Source organism: Zootermopsis nevadensis, unplaced genomic scaffold (assembly GCF_977971745.1).
Source record: "Zootermopsis nevadensis isolate Lab colony 2312 unplaced genomic scaffold, Znev_1.0 Znev_ptg000023l, whole genome shotgun sequence".
Lineage (NCBI taxonomy): Eukaryota > Metazoa > Arthropoda > Insecta > Blattodea > Termopsidae > Zootermopsis > Zootermopsis nevadensis.
The window spans coordinates 174431-193727 of NW_028259155.1; the positions used below are offsets into that span (position 1 = coordinate 174431).

Sequence of the window (19297 nt, forward strand, 5' to 3'; positions counted from 1 at the left end):
AGGCGCTGATTCGCAGTTTGAGCGCAGCGTCGGGACGGCCAAGTGCTCGTCGGAACAGAAGAAAATTTGTGAGTGAACGAAAATGGAGGTTGCCTGCCAACCTCTGTCTTCACATCGCTCCGGAGTTAGTGACGACGGTAGTTTAATGACTACGAACGAGCAGTTAAGTGAGTTCCAAGACATAATTCAAAGAATGGATCGTATTCTGAACGAACACGTAACAACGAACTCGTGTTCTGCTAGTTTGACGAACAGAACTCTGGATCTTGTTGGGATCGACCGCACGCCGAATAATCAGCTTTGTCGTAGCGCTCCTCCTACTTCGACTGTTGCAGAAGACGTGTTCCCCCCGGCGCCCGAAAGACGAGCGTCGGTGGGCAAAGAAATTCCTGCCACTGTTCGGGTTAATATCGGCATCGACGAGGACCTGAAAATGATTCTTGAAATGGACCCCAGTATTATAGACGTGGTGGCGACGGACAGCCAGACACAGCAGCAGCAGGTGTCACCTCCGGACAAGGTGGTGGGGTTACCTCCGCGAGCTGGCGGGTACGATCTCCTAAAGTCAATTGTAAATCGGGAATCTGGTGTCGCTGTGGCAAAGGGAGTTATTGTAGGTTGATAACTAACGAGAAACCTTTACCGGTGGATGGTAGTAAACTAACCCCATTAGTCTCTTATGGTCTTCGGGTTTGAGTGGTCACCAAAGGTTTTGGAGGAACGTAACGCCTTCATCTTCAGGTATAAGTATCCTGGAAATGGCGGTCGTGGCCTACGTTTTCCGAAGCGTCTGCGATCCTTGTGCTGTGTTTTAGGCGGTGATGAACGCTCGAATTATATCAGAGTGAGTTTGTGTTCGGATCCTAGGGGCCACTGGGATCACGGATTCGAATCCCGATTTTACTTTTTTCCGTGTTTTCCTTTGAAGATACAAACCTAAAATTTGTGCTCCATTTCCGGAGGATTAGAATGTAAGAACGAAGATGCCCGTCTTCTAGGTTTTAGCGCCGTGTAGCCTGGTAGAAGTTTACCAAGGTTTCAGAGGTCCCTGCTGCCTCCATCATCAGGGCGATGAGTCACCAGACCACAACCCATGAAAACCTCAAATCGTACAAAATAAGACCTATTTGAAGGGAGGAGACTGCCTGTAGAGATGTTTGGGGGGGGGGGGGCTGAAGAAGCTATGTTGTGGGTAGCAGACCAGTTGAATTCCTGTGTCTGTCTACTCCCGGGAAGCACCGAGTTATTTCAGTACCAATACGATAGCGCGTTTGCGATATGAGTGTTGCACAATATCTCGTTCTTCCGAGAAACTCTGTGCGTCACTTTTGCCGTTAATGAAGGTTGTTGAAGCGACGGATTTACGACAAAGCCATGGCGTGGTGTGGCTTCGAACAGTGCGATCCTTGTCTGCCAGGTCTCTCGTCTGACGATCCCACGTGTCGGCTTTCTTAGGATATTTTGCGCTTGTCCTCGCTTGAAACCGAAGCACAAATATTTATGAAGTGCGTTTGTGCCTCACGCAAAACGCACTTCGTCTCTCTTGTGAAATGCGTCTATACAAGTTCTTCCTTTGTCGTGACATTGACATTTTCCTCGCCCTGTTTCGTGCCATCATCTGGACGGAAACCAGCATCCTTTCTTTAACCTACGCCGGATACGAGCAAAGGACGACGTGGCCACGTTCAGCAAACAGAGCGTCGTCACATTTCGGTGAAATTTCCGAGAAGAATTTGGTGCTGCGTTGCCCTCAACTGATACCGAATTTGACGCAAGGTCTGGGTTAACTCCGTTTTGTGTCAAAATTAATTTCGACCCCGATTTGAACATTAACGAACCATTTTTAATGCCAGCATGAACGTGCTTCGTTGTAATTTGCAGTGGCTGGTTTCAAAATGGAGACCTTTCTCAAAATCATGAAAGGCAATGTTGAATCAACCTACGTAGATCACGTTATGAGAGTTGGGTTTTCGTTAATGTACTGACAGATTGAATAATTACTGTTCCTGTGCCAATATTAGTGAACTCTTTTAAGATTCAGCCCAAGACCTTTTGAATGCTGAAACAATATTTATAATCATATTCATTCTCTGAACATTTGCGTCCTCCATAAGAAACCTTACAATTTTACTTATTTACAGTGCTTGAGGGTAAAGCCACTGTAATAACTCGCCTTCATCCACGTTTTATGACCGCAGACACGAGGAATAACCAACCGTCTTGCTCCACGTGTCTGTAACAAACGTTACGCGTAACGCGTAGATTAATTAGCATTAATTTTGGTCCCCAAATAATGTCGTCACTTCATGAGATGGGAATGACGTGAACTCTTTCTTCGACAGAGCCCGTCGAGGCGCGTTATTGCCTTCAAATTGCTGCTCGTGGAAGGTTTACCTTTTAGCGTCGGAGGCGTTGAAGTTCCACTTCCGCGAAATTTCTTCAACCGTCTGGCAGACGTCACTATGGCCGCGCACATTTTGTTACCAACTTAACCATAATTCTTACTGGATGTTTCGAAATGGGCGTATTTATTTTGAGATCAAGGTCCCCTAGTGACGGCGAGTTAACAGCTGACGTATTGGTGGCTGCAGGCCGTGTGCCAGACGAATGTGCGGTTCTTTGTCATGTGTGTCTTGCGGTCTCGCCGAACCTGTGTATTCTTTCGGATGTAGTGGACGTGTCAGTAGACGAGGATTACGTCGCTTAGCTTTGATTTGCAGTTTCTCATTTTAAGATGGCCGTCTTCTGAATTTTTGCGCCGTGTAGTCTCGTAGAAGTTTACCGACGGCAACGTCCATCTTCGTGTTGATGGAGGCGGCAAGGACCTCTGAAATGTCGGTAAACTCGTACCAGACTACGCGGCGCAGGAACTCAGAAGACGGCCATCTTCTGACTCACCGCCGTGAAGACCGGAAATTCTACGTGACAGCGATGTGTTTTGGGAGGATTTCGTTGGGATAGGAATCGATGGAGCGAACTGGACGCAGCTGGCTCAGGATAAGGCCTTTGTGAACACGGTGATGAACCTTCGGGTTTCCTGAAGAGAGTGAGTGGGCTGTTCTTTGACGAGCCGAGTAACAATCGACTTTTCAGAGAATATCCTGGGTTGTAGGGAGAGAGTTCTTTTAGTTTTCAACCCAAGTTCGGAAATGAATGTGGAAATACGTGTTTCGCGCATTTGTCTTCGTCTGCAAGGCGATGTGGGTTAGTGGCCGAGGCCGATTTGACCGACACACACGGACGTGCGTAATGAAATATTTGTTTCTGAACAGTCCTCCGACGTTCAAGACGGCGACGTCCACGTCTCGCACTCAGCTGAAGCTGCAGTTGATGAGAGAGCAGATCCAGCAGCAAGAACGTCGCGAGGCAGAACTGAGGCAGCAGCAGCTGGAACGGCGTCTCCAGCCGCTCTCCGCCGCCCTCAAAGTTCCTGTCAGCATCCAGAGCGTCGACGTACCTCCGCAAGTCTTGCAAGTGAGTACCTGAACTCAGCACTGACCACACCCCCATCTAGTGCCGAGGTTGAGAATGAGTAGGAGCTATAACGTCTCTCCCCCCGAGCGCCTGTATGGTGTGTAGCGGGATGGCTTTTCGTAGACAGAAGGACCGAAGATGTAGAAGACGCTGCTGTTTGAAATGGTGTTATTTAATTGAATGCTCCGGGGAAAAATATTGTCTATGTCAAATTCCTGTATGAGGATTCTCGTCAATAACACAGAAAATCCAGGACTCATTTTTGTGTTTGCTAGGACATTTTATTAGCTGAAATACGAATATATTTTCATCGATCTGTGTCTGATATGAAGGAAAGTTTGTATGATTTTTATGCCTGTAGGCGTATTCATTGCACGACCCGCAATGTGATAGAAAATATCATCAGGTTTTGTTTAAGAAGTGTGTGGCACGCAAAACCTATTTTTATTCCATTCCTCTCATTATCTCTCCATATTCCGTGAGTGATTAGTTAACAGCAGACTACAGAGCGACTATTTGTTGTGTAGGAGTTTCCCGGAAATAGTGACGCAATGTTGGTTGTTTACAGCGTTGTTTGTCTGTCGGTCGCAGCTCTTAAATTCCTTAATGCCAGTCACGTAATCAATGTCGTCCTCAAACCTGTTCTAGGTGCGGACAGGCCTGGAGAACCCAACTCGCTACCACGTGATCCAGAAACAGAAGAGCCAAGTGCGGCAGTACTTGAGCGAATCATTCCAGCAGCCGCTAGATGTCACTGGTGCTGGTGACTTTCGTAATGGCGTCGTACAGGTCCAGAGCGCCCCGAATCTTGCTACGATAACTCTGCAGAACCACCACGTGATCGGCGTTAGTCCGGATAATGCAGTGTCACCAAGTCTGAGCTCCGTTGCCACGAGCACCGACGAGGTAAGCCGACGCCCTGATTGTTGTTCTCTGTGTCCGTCAGGCGGCGACGTTTGCACTGAACTGTAGTGCATTTTTTTCGTTTTCTGACTCGTAGTTACGAATTGTATCTGTGAGCATCAGCACAAGTTGCAGGTTGAGGAATATTTTGGATATTTGGACAGAGAATGGTTTGCGTGCGTCTGTGTGAAATGTCGCCTAGTTCAGCAGCGTCCAGTCATCGACGTCACATTGTCGTGAATGTGACGAAACCTAACAGTCTACTCAGAATTAACACGCCCCTAGTTAAAACATAACCTAACCCAAAAAATATTAACGAGTGTTTAAGTTGCCCGCGAAACGAATAAGGAAATGAGAATAGTTCGCCAGTTTCCGAGTAGATGGCTCTGCAGTCTCGATATCGCGGCCTCGCCAGCAATTGTTTGTTGCAGTGCAGTGAGGATCATCGTAACTTTTTGCTGAAAAGGCGTTATCGAGACTCAAATATGTACGTACGTAGCGTAACTGTTGTTTTGAAGAAATGACGTTTTGTTGGTTGCCACACGATTTAATTTACTTCTGACGTCGTGATCCGGAAAGAGGAATGAAATGTGGACCCAGCCGTGGAATATATACGACGCTATCGACAAAGTTGGGGATCTCGTCTGGACGAGATGAACAGTGGAAGTTGACCGAAGGAAATTTTAAAATATTGACCCAGGGGTAGAAATCCGCAGGCCTTGTGGCCTAATAATAATTAATACGAATAATAAGAATTAACAACTTGTACCAGACTACCCAGAAGGCAGCCATTCTGTAGATGCAAGACGGAATAACAATTTGAATGTTAGATTGCGTAAAGACTGAGTTGACGCATTCGCTCCTGATTAACGGCGTCTCGTTCCCACGAGGCTATGATAGAACGCCGCGGTTCGAAACGTTTAAGACACAATCGCGTTCCGTTTCCAAACCGAAGTCAATGTTTAACGCCCAGCACTTTGTAAAAATCAAGGCCGTCATTTTTATTTGGCATATTTTTTGGATGTACGAGGACTCAAATTGAATTGCGTCGAAACTCGCTCGTTCGTGCTATTTACAAGCGGAAGTACATTTAAGCAAATTGCTGTTGTACGTCGAGCGTCGAGCGAAGGACAGGTTCAAGGTTAATTACGCCAGACACGTGGAGTTATCTGGTAGGACGTCTGAAGATACGAGCGATCAGTTTGTCCCGACGTTCAGGCAGATAAGAGACTCTGACGAACGTAACGTGAAATTGGCTTGCGAGAAGATTGAGCGTCGATTCTCCTGTGATGATTTCTGGCTGGAATGAGCGAGCGAGTACCGGGGGCTAAAGAGGCAAGGCATCGCGCATTCAAGTCGCTTGCGTGATGATGGACGACACACGTGGGACAGCGGGGACTTGTCGTCCGTTATCTGCGGTTGTTTTATGAACAAGAAGAACGAACTTTCTACTTTTCGCCTTTACCGAGTTGGCGTTGGTTACACTTCCTTCAAAATTTCACGTCGAGCGTCAGTAGGCCCGATTCTAATACATTTTGTAGTTTGTAACTAATCAGAACGCGCCTTGATGTTCGTGGAACGTATTTAGACCGTTTTGCAGGAGAACCTATTAAGAATTTACACGTGACCTTTCGAAAAACACGAGGATTCGCAAGGAAATTCCGTTTAGTAGAGATGAGTGGGTGGTCAGTGGGCTCCCGAATTTGGCGGAGTGATATTTTGCCTCATAAAATTGAGGACGCGTACGGCCTTTCGTCGACTGAACGCTAAATGCCCGTGGTTCGAGTAGAGTAACTTCCTTCTGTCTGGTTATTTCGCTCGTAACGTGCGAGGAACTTGTTTTATATTCGTGCCACTGTGAGGTTTGAATCAAGCATCCAGTGCTGGAAGGCAACTTTCCAGCCGAAACTTCCCGATTGATGCGTGGCTAGAATATTTCAGCTGAGCTGTAATTATAGCTCTGAGATTCTGCCATTGATGTGATAACATCGCGCCGGGCGCCATGAGGATAATTTATGGGAGCCAGAACTTGTTGATCGCCTAAACCCGTGTCCCTGTGCTGCTGCTTGGCATGATCGAGAACTAAGCCATTCTCTTTTACCTCACGTGCCGAGCAGTTGTTCTCAGCGGTCCGTCACACGCAAATTCGGGAAAGGTGTGAATTTCACGCGACATGAGGTTGGTCAGCTTTGTGCCAGCGAAAATCGCTTTAACTATAATAAACTTTTTTTGGGTGAACGTTTTACTGTGTTATGTCATCCAACTTCTTACCTACGTGTTCATGGCTGGAGTCTGTCGTCTGTCTTTGGGAATTTCTCGGCATAACCCAGACACATTACTTAGGATCTGCGTCAGCCCGCGTCCCGTCGTTCTGCCAAGAGCGTCTGGCGTCGCGACGCGTCTTTGCTTTACATTTCCCGCACACCAATGTCTCCCCGTATGAAGATAAGCACCCAAACCGGGGGTGCAGAAGCTGTGACGCGAATTACAAGTTCATTTAAGACTCCACGGCGCAACAACCGAGAAGACGGCCATCTTCGGGCTCACCGCCGTGGAAACCTCAGATCCTACAAATTACATAACAGAAAAGAGACCATTCCCCGGAAGTACTCCATGTCTCTCTTTTCGCAGTTGGAAACATTTCGTCAGCAATGTGACGGATCGAATTGCTAAATCTTTACTTTTCATTTTTAATTGCGCGAATTTGCCTTCGGCGATTAGGTTTGTCCGCGTGATCCATTCGACGCTGTCTGAGGTTTAGGTCGTCGCAGGCTGCGAAGAAGCAGTGAGGTAGGAGGACCTGTGTGAGGTTCTGTCTCGAATTTGCCGCGTGCGTTGACGATAGCGAAGGCCAGGCGATGTCTGTACCGGACTTGGGATTACGTTCGTCCTGAATCTGAATAGCACGTGATATCGCGGAGCCGACTGCTGTGGCGTGTAAGCCTATTTATTTGTGATGATAACGCGTGATAGATTGTGATATGTAAGATTATCACGGCGACGAGTTTGAACGAAGCTGGCTGTCTCCTGGGCCACCAGCGAATCGGGTCACGCGTCTAGGAATAGTCGCAGATTCAAATTACGTGGATATATTAGTGTTTTACGCCTGTCGATTACGTACGTGACAGCACAGCACAAAGGGCATCCGTGTCTGAAGCCGGATTCGAACCGACGACCCCTGCAAATAAGTGGCCAGGAAGGCCGTGAAGGAAGTGGGAAATATGATTGTGTATTGAAATAAAAGAAGGGTGGAGTGTGTTTTGGCCACGAAGTCAGAAGAGTGTCCACTGCCATCCTCCGAAAAGCAGAGCCGAACCCCCGGGGGTAAGAACCTGCGGGTCCTCTTATCAATGCCGTCGCAGCGCGCGCTAAAGGTCGCTTCGTCATTCTGTTCCGACGACGACGACGGTCCAGCCGAAACGGCCTAGTGGTGAGTGGCGACTCACAGGCCAGGGCAGACAGTTCAGATTTCTCTTCGTAACGGTCGTGGAGACCTCGTTTACTCTCTGTATTTTTTTGTTTACTAATCAGCAGTTCGCTAATTGAGAAGTAACGATCTTCACATTAGGTGCGTCGCGTGTTAAACACGTGAATGGTCAAAATTACCCTTTAAAATTAGATACTTTGGTCTTCGAAAAGCCGATCGTGCACGATTTCTGTTGTCTTCGCTGATTTCATTGAACCGTGACTGAAACAACAGCAGAAAGCTGGTAGTGGTTGTAGGCTCCAGACGTTTGCATAAAATGTTTGCTTTATCGATTCTTCGCCAACTGATTACGCAATTTAGCGTTGAACGTAAGGTGACATAATTATGAATAATGAGGTGTTTAAACTAACGCAGTAAAATTTCCCTGGAGCACGAAAACTTCCCTTTAGGATAAGATGACTCGCGAATTGTTTAAACAGCTAAAGCAGCCATTAGTTTTACGTCGACAAAAATGTGCACTGCAGAGATAAGACGCGCATGAAACTTCTCAACATGTTTGCTTGAAACACATTTAAGAAGAATATTTTAATTATCGAACCGTCGTGACCATGTGATTTCTTGCCCCTGATAGTTGTGCTTCCGTTTCGACATTGGCAGAACGCCATTTGGCAAGAAACAATGGTCGTGCAATGTGGAACAGGGCGCTGTGTCTGCGGTGCGTTGTTATTATTTGAAAACTGAGTTGCGTAAGCACTTCATTATTTGACTGGTGTAAAATCGCTTCGGCATTCTGCCTGCCCGCTTGCTCACTATCAGCGTGCAGCAACTCGAAAACTGCCGAACGGAGTTTACGAAATTTGGTGTCGGCACGTTGCAGTCCTTATTTAAATCCGTTCTGAGTGATGACGGGGAAGGCGTATGTGCGTTTCTCTGCGCCAAAATGATTGGGCGTCGAGTACCCAGCCGGGGATCTTGACTTCGGGATTCCCTGCTGGGGAATCCTCCAGCCGTTCAGTACTGTCAGATACCGAATTTTAATGAATGCGCCACGTTCCTTAATGTCGCATCCATGTTGACAGAGATTAAAATATGCAGAACTCTAATTTTGCCCTGCGTTTTACATGGAAATGGACATAAACTGGGAATGTGGATATGCCGGACCTTGTCTCTCTCTGTTCCCAGTGGCGAGACGTTCCAATTTTTAAGGGACTTTAAACATTTAACGGACGATCGAAAGGTCGTGTAATGCCGTGCATTACCTTTCTCCTTCTTATGTCCAGAAAGAAACACATGCCGGTGTGCCCCGTGTCGTCCTAAGTAGGACAGATTATACTTTTCGAAACGTGTGTTTGGAATTATCGCTTGCAAAGTTGTCCTTCGTGGCGGTTGATGTAATTAGAGTCACCGGGATTAGATGTGCGTGCGTGCAATTCTGAGTTCCACCGTTGAGCGTGGACGGGAATTATTCGTGTCGTGACATTTTAATGCGTACGCGAAAGTCACTGGAGAATTACCCCAGGAGCGTCTTTTATTTTGCAAAAAATATGTAATTCCTTTATCTCTCTCCTTGTGGAGAAGTGTGGTCTTATCAGCAAGACTATGATGATTAATCAAACATTACATCGTAAGCAGATGTTAAAGTTTCACTGCGAAAGTGTCGAAACATCATTTGTGTCTTATCGGATCGTTGATCCATTTGAGGGACCTGTCCCTTTGAAAGTGTTGGCAGCCGTCGAAGAACATCGCACGACTGACCTCTACAACGCCTATGCTCCGAAGTTTTCACTGCATGTGGCCTGCCTGCTAATAGAATCCGTGGCGTGTAGAAAGTTGCAGACGAGGCTCGGCGGCGGACTGCAGTTGTTCACGGAGTCGAGATTTCTGGCTGCTTCAGATGATCGCGCAGTTTTGAACTTCGTCAGGGGTCGAATAGATTATTACGAAATGCTCTGTGGGATTTCGGATCTGAACGGTTCGTGAGGACGAAGATACTGGGCCTTATTGTCCATGTTAATCGCATTGTACGTGGTTTTATGTGCACCGCCAATACATAATTCTTAGGATTATGATAGAAGTTGATCTTGAAGCATTCAGTTCCACTTTTCGTACATATTTAATTGGTCACAGCGAAGATCTTGAATGCACTTTAAACGAGATGTATTCTCCAGGTCTGGGCCGGTCAGGATTTATTCAACCGAACTTGTCTATTACCTCCAATATCACATTTAAATTCGTTGTTTGAATTTAGTGTGTCGGTGCAATTGTGCCATATTTGTGGCCAAAACTGCAGTGTGGCGTATTTCTGATTGCAAGTGGAAATTATTTGGAGGAATTGAGAGCGCTCAGTCATGATAAAATGGACCTTCGGAAAGAAAGTAGGATTCCGTACACGAAATTCGAAAAACGGTCTTATCGACACGCCACGATTAAAATTCCAAGTCAGATTAGTTGGGTGTGTGGCAGTTTTTGAGTTAAATGAAATCAGCTTCCTTCCTTCTCAGTTCTTCGTGCCTCACTGTTTGCAACACTGCGTTTCTTTTCTTGATGTGCAAGTGGATTTAACAGATAAGTAGTTGTAAGTCACTTGCTTAACTCGTATTGTTCTTCAGAAACAGAAAATATACACGCGCGGTTACAGTGTGGGAAATTCCGTTCCGTGAATCCAACGACGAACCGGACTGAACTATTCTGTCATTAAGGAAAACGAGTGTCGAACGCTTTTCAGGTAGCAATTCCGAGTTACGTCGTGCTCATTCTCCTGGCAAACCGCAGGTCGCCTTCAGCACGTCAGCGTCTCTTTATTCTTTATCGGCTGGATTTTGTCGTGTCATTTTATCAGGGAAAGTGGTCTGGGAGTGTTCGCTTAATCTAATGTTGCCCCATTCTTCTTCGGAGACATCGCAGCGAAGTTATTGTTTGTTTAATCAGAGACACGAGCTACTATCGCTCTGTGGGGGCAGTCAGGGGCGTAAGTAGTTTTGGGTTACGCAACTTGTGGCTGTCCGCTCAGATTATTGGTGTCGCACTTCGTAGATGGAGCGCAGTGCGCTGCCTGGTGCTGTGGTGGGCGGTCGCGTAGTCCGGGGTAAGGAGACCAGCGCGCCTACCAGGATATTCTGCAAATCCTATATTTATAACGTGAACCCGAAACTTAAAAAATATTTCTTTCAACGTACGGACGTCGGGACCCTCCGACAATCGATAAATCTCGCCCTGTTTCGCGTGTGAGACGGTTTCAGTGAAACTCCTGGGTGTGTTTCGGCCTCCACGGTGAAGTGTTCCGTTCAGTGTTCGGAAGTTGATCCGGCCGTAGGATGGCTTGTGGCTGCTGAAATTCCAACAGAGGTCGCAAACCTGGGGCCCGCGGGCGCCTTTGCTGGGGATGCGAGTGTTCGTCGTCATCTTGGATCAGTGATATGAATACCTAGCGAAATGCCAGTGTACAACATAATAGCTCGTCGGTGTAAGGTAATAAGAGTCAGATAACATTTGTTCAAAGGTTTTTGGCGTCGTTGTTGAAAGCCACGCGAAATTTCGGAACTTGCGACCGACATAAGCTAGTCGTCCGGCGATTGAGATCAGCTTTTCCGTAGGACTCGGTGGATGACTTAGTTGCTTGGCCGTTGAACGAAGCATTTTCAGTTTCCGAATTTTGTTGCCTTTGAGCAAAGACGAAGGAAAATGCCAAAGTTTCTTTTACTTCAAGAAATAGAGAACTTTGTGTGTCGTCAGGTCGAAATTAGTGTTTGAATGCGTTTTGTCTGTTTTGACGATATTTAAATTTTCGAACTTGCCCTCGTAAACGGGATTTTTCAATCTGATGACCACAAACAAATAAAAATGTAAATACACATCGATCCGGAGTCGTGCGTCTGCATGTCCACCCTTCCTTGTAGCTTATGCGATTAGTCAAGGGCAGGGATTTGTTCGTGGCGATTGCCGTGGGGAAATTCAACTGCACAAAAAGTGATTCCAGTCGTCTGAGGTCTGCGGTTGGTAGTTGAGGCCATAAGAACGCAAAACGAAACATGAAGGAAACTTAGATTTCTCGTCTGTTAATGAGGAAGCAATGTAATAAGCACACATTTGACTGTTTTGAGTTGATTAAAATGACGACTTGGTTTCCAGTCGTTACATACAACGTGGCCTCACTTCACTGCAAAATTGAGACTTACAGAAGTCCGAAATCGGCACCTTCTGCGCAAAACAATCGTTTGGGTATTTAACGACACTGGTTTAGTCTTCGATATTATGCATATTGCATGGAAGGACATGCCGGTAGTTGTGAATTGTGAAAAGTTAAAATCTCGAAGTGATTACGTCGCTCTGAAGAAACTTGGTTCATGCAACAGGTGACAAGCGATACGTGACTTCGTAGTTTGTTGTTCGTCAGTATTAATAATTATTACCCACTGTGATGGTTCGTTCGATGATGCAGTAAGGCGATAGATTGTCGCCCGTCACTGAGCATATTTTGACATTTGCTGTGCCATTTGCATAGTGCGACAGGGTGAGGATAGTTTGGCACGTTCGGGTGATGTGAGGAATCAGAGAACTTGCTGAAACGGTGATTGCCCGCACTGCAACTGTTTCTTAAACCATAACTGACGCCTCGTGGGCACATGCAATTTATTTAAAGCACGTCGATCGTGTAAATATTGACAGTGCAAGCCACGCCATTGTGCGGGCTGCGTGGTGGCCTTTGGATTGTTTGTGCGCGGTCAGTGGCTGCTGTCGAGTGCCAAGGGCAATGTTCACGTTATCTTATCACTAGCTTTGGTCGAGACATGACGAGAGAGTTGATATCGCCACACAATTTTCCTTCTTCACAAAAACCGTGACTTTCGGTCTGCCCTTCATTGTTTCCTGCCCATTCGTCGGGTGGACTGACCCTCTGAACTCTGATATGAGAAGCCCTTAGGAAATACGTTAAAAAATTCGAATTACGTCTGTAACCGCCCCGTTATGACTGACTGTACTTCTAGGTTTAAGCAAAATTCTGTACTTGTAAGTAGACACCATATCATGTCATTTTCGAACCAGAATTATACATTTTGAGGGGTTAAGTGTCTTTTCCTTTGTCCCTTTCTGAGAAAATACTAGCAGCAGCAGCAGCTCAGCTAGCCAATGAAATATCTGCCTTGTATAGAAGCAGTAGATAATTACCGTGTTCAGAAGTTCGCTGTCATTCCGTCCCATGTTCTCTAATACTTAACATCCACCTTAATGTTATCCTCCCAGCTACGCCCAGGATTCCCAAATCGTCTCTCTTCCTGTCAGGTACGCGTGGTACAGTCCCCGCCTATAGTTGTATGATGATGATGATGATGATGATTCAGTTAGTAAGTAAAAGTGTCTGGGGCAGAGTAGTCGGAGTGAGGAAGACTCCGGCTTCCTCCAGTGCAGCTCCACTCTCGCTTTCGTCCTTTGGTTTCAGCAGCTGAAGCTCTGTCGTTTCGGTCACAGGAGCTATCGTGTCCAGAATGGATGTGCTTACAGTGGATATGCAAGTTGTATGTAAACTTGAATGAAATTAAAATAGCTAAAATCTACAAAAGTTCGTATAAAACTGTCATTTTAGGCGCATGCAAACAAAAAACGCTCGATTATCTTGCCCATCGTCTGTCTGTCTGTCTGTCTCTCATGTGACTCAAAAACCGCCGGAACTTCGTATTAGAGACTTTTATTGAAATGCATCCACAACCTGCGGTTGTGAACAGAGTTGGACAGCGCTGAAGACCTGCTTTCGGCGTGGCGATTTGCCTTTGAACCTGCTTTGAAATTCCGTATCTCGCCCCCACAACTACATCGGAATCCCCATGATGACAGCATCCAGGTACCAGACATAAAGGTCATTGCCTAAGACAACGCTGACTGTGTTCCCAAAGGTAAATGACATGTTTTGGCAGAAAAATCGTGGGTCTTCACGGTACCCCTTACAAAATTGCAAGCCCACTGAAACGTGTTCCTGTGCTTCGTTGCTTCTCACGACGCCGAGAACCAAATTAGCATACGTAATTTAATCATAGGAGTTTTTTCTAGTCGCGTGTCTCAGCCGTTGCGTGAGCTGCTCTAGGCTACGCTTTGTCCATATTAGCCTAGAAACATTCCTGTAATGAACACGTGATGGTTTACTTCGCTGAGTCCATTTGAAGTGTCCAGACGAAACTGTACACCATGGACTGCATTTCGTGTACATTTCAGTAAATATTCTCTACATTGAAATATATTTCGGAGAGTAATTTAACCCATGATAGGACGAAAAGCTCTGTACGTTTACACCAGCTATTTTCATCAAGTAAATTGTGAAATTATTGAAGATGTTACGCGTTATTTGAATGTTCATCGTGGTGGTTCGTGTTGTGTACCTGGGAATCAGCCGATGTTAAGATTGTTTTTGTTGGGATAGGTCAGGGCGGAAGAGGCCGGGGCACCTTAGGTTAGGTTTGTTTAACTTCGGTTGAGGAAGCGAAGGCTAGGACTGCTCACTGAACTCACCCTGTGGTGCAGGGTGTTCTTTGAAAAGTCGACTGTTACTCGGCTTGTCAAAGAATATCCCGCTTGTTTCGTGGAACCCGAAGGATCGATGTTTAAATATTAATTTTAAATGTTGGAATTTCGAATGTGGGTATTACAAAATTTGTAATTCTGGATTTTGGAAGTTCGAGAAAATTTGAAAATTTGATAATTGTTTACAATTTTTGAAAATTCTTGCCCTGATGATACTGGCAGCAAGGACCTCTGAAACGTCGGTAACAACCCGGAAGACAGCTCACTGCCGTGAAATCTCAAATCCTGCATAGCCCATATAATATTTTAACCGTCCTTAAATGTGACGAAGTCTTTAAATCTGGGTTCTGAAAGTCGGTCAGCACTAATTCAGTTAAAGTTGCGCCACGACGTCTTTCTCCGCTCGAAATGGCGTAACAAATCGTAAACAGGGGAGACGGCGAGCTGAGCGCTGACAGTTCTTCTGGTTCAGATAAAAGGCTACGATAAAATCATTCATATAAATGGATTACGCAACTCCTTTCTCGGGTTCAAATGGTCTGAACCTACGTGGCTCGCAGTCACGAGTGAAGCAGGAAAAGGCTGTCTTCTGGGTTGTAGCGCCGTGCGGTGTGGTAGGAGCAGCTCACCGACGTTTCGGAGGTCCTTGCTGCTTCCATCATCAGGACGATTAGTCTCATCACTCTTTTGATGCCTACGGTTGTGGCCTATTTTAAGACCCTATTTAGCCAGTCGCCTAGAGGTCAGTCACCGGGTCTCGGATTTAGAACCACTCCGTCTTTCGAATAAAACACCTTCGATTTGCAGTACAGAACATTTACCCTAATATTTTTTCTGATTAATTTAAAAGCAAATGAGAGGAGTCAATGATTATTATGAACTTCAGCTGATCTGAACTGCAATTAAGGGATCATTACTGATTCCCCATCTTCTGACGTGGGTGGCAAATTATCCAGTGAAACGTAGGTGCAGATTATTTCAAGTGTCGGATTAGTCGGGCACATGTTGAACCAAAAACTTCATTCGGCCAAGAACGCCACGCGACTGGCAACCGGCCATTACCATCCATCCACCTTTGTCGAGTTGCAGATGAATGGGAGGTCCTCGCTCTACCACACAAAAACCATCTCAGATCGGAAGACCAATTTACATTTGCGCTCGCGTGACTGGCTTGATCAGAGTTTTATAATGACGTATTAGATTTTCATCTTAATTACTCTGTGGAAATAATACAAAACGATTCGTAATATCAAGTGTTATAAATACACAAGATCTCAAAGTAGGCCTACTTGTTCATTTGAATCACACGATTTAAAATAGATTAAATTCTGTTGACGTAACTCTAAATTGGTTACGTTATGGTCTAGTGAGTTTGTATTCGTTCTTCTGACAGACTTTGCGTTTGTAAACTGTCCTTGCAGATTTGTTTATAAAAAGAAATCGATTTCTCCGCAAATTTAAAATAAATAAAAATCAGGTCTTGAAGACCTTCACCACGACTTGAAGTTCGTACGTTTCTTTAAATATGCTTTCCAAGTTTTACTTACAACGCTGGCGAAAATACATTACGAGTTAGCTTAAAAGCTGCCCCTTCACGGGAGTTTCGGAGCTCCCTGATTGATGGTCGACACCGAAGGGTGATATTAGATTGATCCTAAAGAAATTATTTGAAGCTGGATTTATTTGGATTAGGACAGGGATCAGTGGCGGACTCTTGTTAACACGAAGTTGCCTTCCTCAGAACTACAAAAGCATGACAAATTCTGCGTAAATAATATTTATTCTCAAAACAAATGGACTTGATTTCTTTTACTTTTCATCTCTGCAGTTTTGAATCGTGGAACCTTTCTGGTCGTTCGGCCAACGAGGAATGTTTTTATTGTAACTTAATTTAACGGATGGCATCTTTAGAGAACATGTGTGTACTAATCCGCTGAGAAGGGGTAATCCGAAATCCCACATGGAGTTGGACCGGGTTTGACGTCAGCTGTACAGTGCTGCAAGGATATTCTCTCGAGGGGCCTGATCAATACCGTGACAAACCTCACACTAATTGCTTGCACGCGAGATTCGAATCGGGTAACGCCAAGATCAAATGCGAAAGGGAGAACGTATCACACCGACACAGCAGCGATTATAATAAAACGATAATAATAATAATAATGGCCGTGGTAATGAGATTTGTAACAATTATGGTGATTATAATTTAATAATAATAACAATTATAACCACATTCACAAACTTCAGTGAATAATTTCGGGCATCGAAGAGTCCAGTACCGTATTCTTTTTTAAATATGACCTTCAGTAAGTGACGTGGGCGGTGCATCTGAAATTTAAACCCATTTTACGTACAGCGATGATTCTGAGCTTTAATTCTTATCTCGTAATACGCTGTGCAGTCCCACATGGTTTAAATTGACATTCAGGTCGCTGGCCAGCGCTGTACACAAGTTGCATTTGAAAAATGCTCCTTTCTAATATGTCGGTTAATAATTTCGCGATTTCTGGTATTAAAATTCGCGCAAAATATGTAAATATGCAAGCTGTTCATACTGCGAACCGCAGACATAACGATTATGCTGAGCTGACTTCACAACCTCACGCCGTTTAACGCTTCCTGATGATGACGTCACATTTTCGACAGTCGTCTTTGTGGAATAGCGCGCGATACTCGAGTTAACAAGGACGTCTGATTCTTATTCAGGTAATATAGACGATTGGACCGGAAAAGCTACTCCCAGATACCTTCCAGGGCATTTGACAGAGGTTGTGGATCCCTGTGAATTGGGATATAATGACACCTCTTATACTTCTTGCCGAAACGTCTGATTTACAGTTTCCTCGTGGCGGCAAAGAACTGAAACCCCATTTTGCTAAAATAGGTTGTTCGTCATTGTCAGAGGCTTGACGGCAAGCATCTCGCCAAAGACTGGAAAGGCGTTCTTCACGCCGCGTCACGTGCGGCATTAATCTGATCGAGGCAGAATTGCTCCTTGGGCCATTGTTGCACTGATGCGGGCTGAAGTCGCCGTTCCTCCACAGTGTGTTCCAGAGATGATATATCTTCGCGTTGTTGCGAAACAACGTGTTCCAACAACGGGATCGTAGGAAAACCGCGATAGACAGGTGGTCTTCGCAGACGCCAGGCCATGAAGAACTCCTTTTCGTAAGTAAGTTTCGAAACACCGGAAGTGAGACACGTACGTCTCTAGTACACCAGTACATAAGCCGTCATGTTCATCGAATAAACCTCGGGTAATGGTCAGTGTCCAGTGTAAATTAGCGTAATTAGTTATTCATACGAAACGTAAATATACAGAGGTCGAACACGTGAGTTTGGAAATGTTTAAAAGACTTAGGACTTAACTTTGCGGACTCCTTATTATAATTATCTTCTTATGTAAGACGTGACAACGAACCTGCCGTGTTGCATTAATTAGAATCACTTTCCGGTCGCGGTAATCGACGCAAGGCGAACCACGCTGGAAGAGAAACGCTCGACCCCCAGGCAAGTTGTTCTACTTTTTTCGTCTAAGCCTGTCTATTCAGCGACTCCATAGTCTACGAGAGTAGACTTTGTTCTTGCATTTATAGTCCTGAAACCACTGAACCACGCATTTGCAAGGGAGTGCTATTACAACAGTTGTCACAATGACGGAACAATTTACAGTCTACAAGGACCCGTCTAGTGGGCTGAAGGCCCAGTTCGACTTTCGTTGTTATGCGTTCCTTGTGCAAAGTGCCAGACACATGGATGCCATTGCTATATTCCGCCCGTCTGTCCGCCTGTCCCCAAGAGTCATCTCGCTAACCAACGTAGACATGTAACCATGGAAACCGGAGTAACGATGGTAGAAAACGTAACCAAGGTGACCGCAGAAGCCATGTTATGAAATTGTATTTCATTTGTATTTTATGCAACTCGAAATTTGAAGACGGTCAACGTTTTTATTTAGATCTTTGGGGTGGTTACCGACGTTTCGGAGGAGCATACCGCTTTTATCTCCAGACTACACGGCGTCATAACCCAAAGGTCGCAATCCGGTCTTTATTATATCCTTGTCTTACGTAATCGTGGGTATTATTTTTTTAGAAGTAGGATGTTGAAACTGGTAACACGAGAAGAATAAAGTGAAATCAGTGAGTTGGCCAAGGCTGCGAGATGATTCTTTATAGCCTCAGCTTTGTTCTTTCTTGATTGGTACGTGGCACACCATGCTCCTCTGCAGCTCCTCCGGTGACCCACTTGAGACTTTGCGTGCAAGCCTTGAGCGGTTCTCCGTATCTCGCAGAATATTCAGTAATTTATTTATTTATTTATTTATTTAAGCTTGCGTTGTTTATTCGGGGGATGTTTGACACATGGGAGTGACAGGAGATTGGAGAGAAATCCGTAATGAGGAGCTTCGTGTGTATGATCCGAAGCTTTGACGGCTAAGTATTATGAATTCTGCTGAAGCCACCGGCCGTGTCATGTGGTTGAAAGGCGAGGACGAAGATGGTTTTCGCCTTTCGACCACATGAAACGGCTGGTAGCCCTTGAAGAATTCATTATAGGAGTTTCGTACTTTGTAGTCTTCGCCTGTAACCACGGAAATGAACCTTATGATTCCCTAAAAGGCTGAGAACTTCTTGGTTAGTTGATAAACTGGAAGATTCTGAAGAACGACTCACGGCTGTGGAGTTGTTTGTGTAATTTTAGTCGTTAGAGTATTCAGCTTTCGCTAAGGTTAGTTTTAACCTGCAAATTTTTGTTCTGTTGAGCTCAAACCTCTCCGTAGGTTATCGCGCTCCTGAGCGGAATTAGGCGTGAACCTTTCCGACTGAATGTCAGAATAAGACTGTGGAGTGTGTGAAGTAACCAGTTATTGTGAAATCTGGCGGGGCGACATTTCAAATCCTAGCTTTAAGCCGTGGTAAAGACGAAAACACGTAAAAACGGATATTCAAGGACTGCGAAATTGTGTCGTCGTACGCGTTT

General features: G+C 45.3%; 1 protein-coding gene across 2 annotated transcripts in view; it reads left to right on the forward strand.

Annotated features, from left to right (window-relative positions):
• Positions 1 to 19297, forward strand: part of Mitf (transcription factor Mitf) — a 40822-nt gene that overhangs the window by 3234 nt on the left and 18291 nt on the right. Inside the window, exons 1-3 of one of the 2 annotated variants that reach the window (XM_022076188.2) lie at positions 23 to 549; positions 3273 to 3474; positions 4123 to 4380. In XM_022076188.2, coding sequence (XP_021931880.1) covers positions 83 to 549; positions 3273 to 3474; positions 4123 to 4380 — 927 coding nt within the window. In that variant the 5' untranslated portion in view covers positions 23 to 82. Of the gene's footprint in view, positions 1 to 22; positions 550 to 3272; positions 3475 to 4122; positions 4381 to 19297 lie in introns of those variants that run through there. The other variant, XM_022076190.2, reaches the window with a different exon arrangement.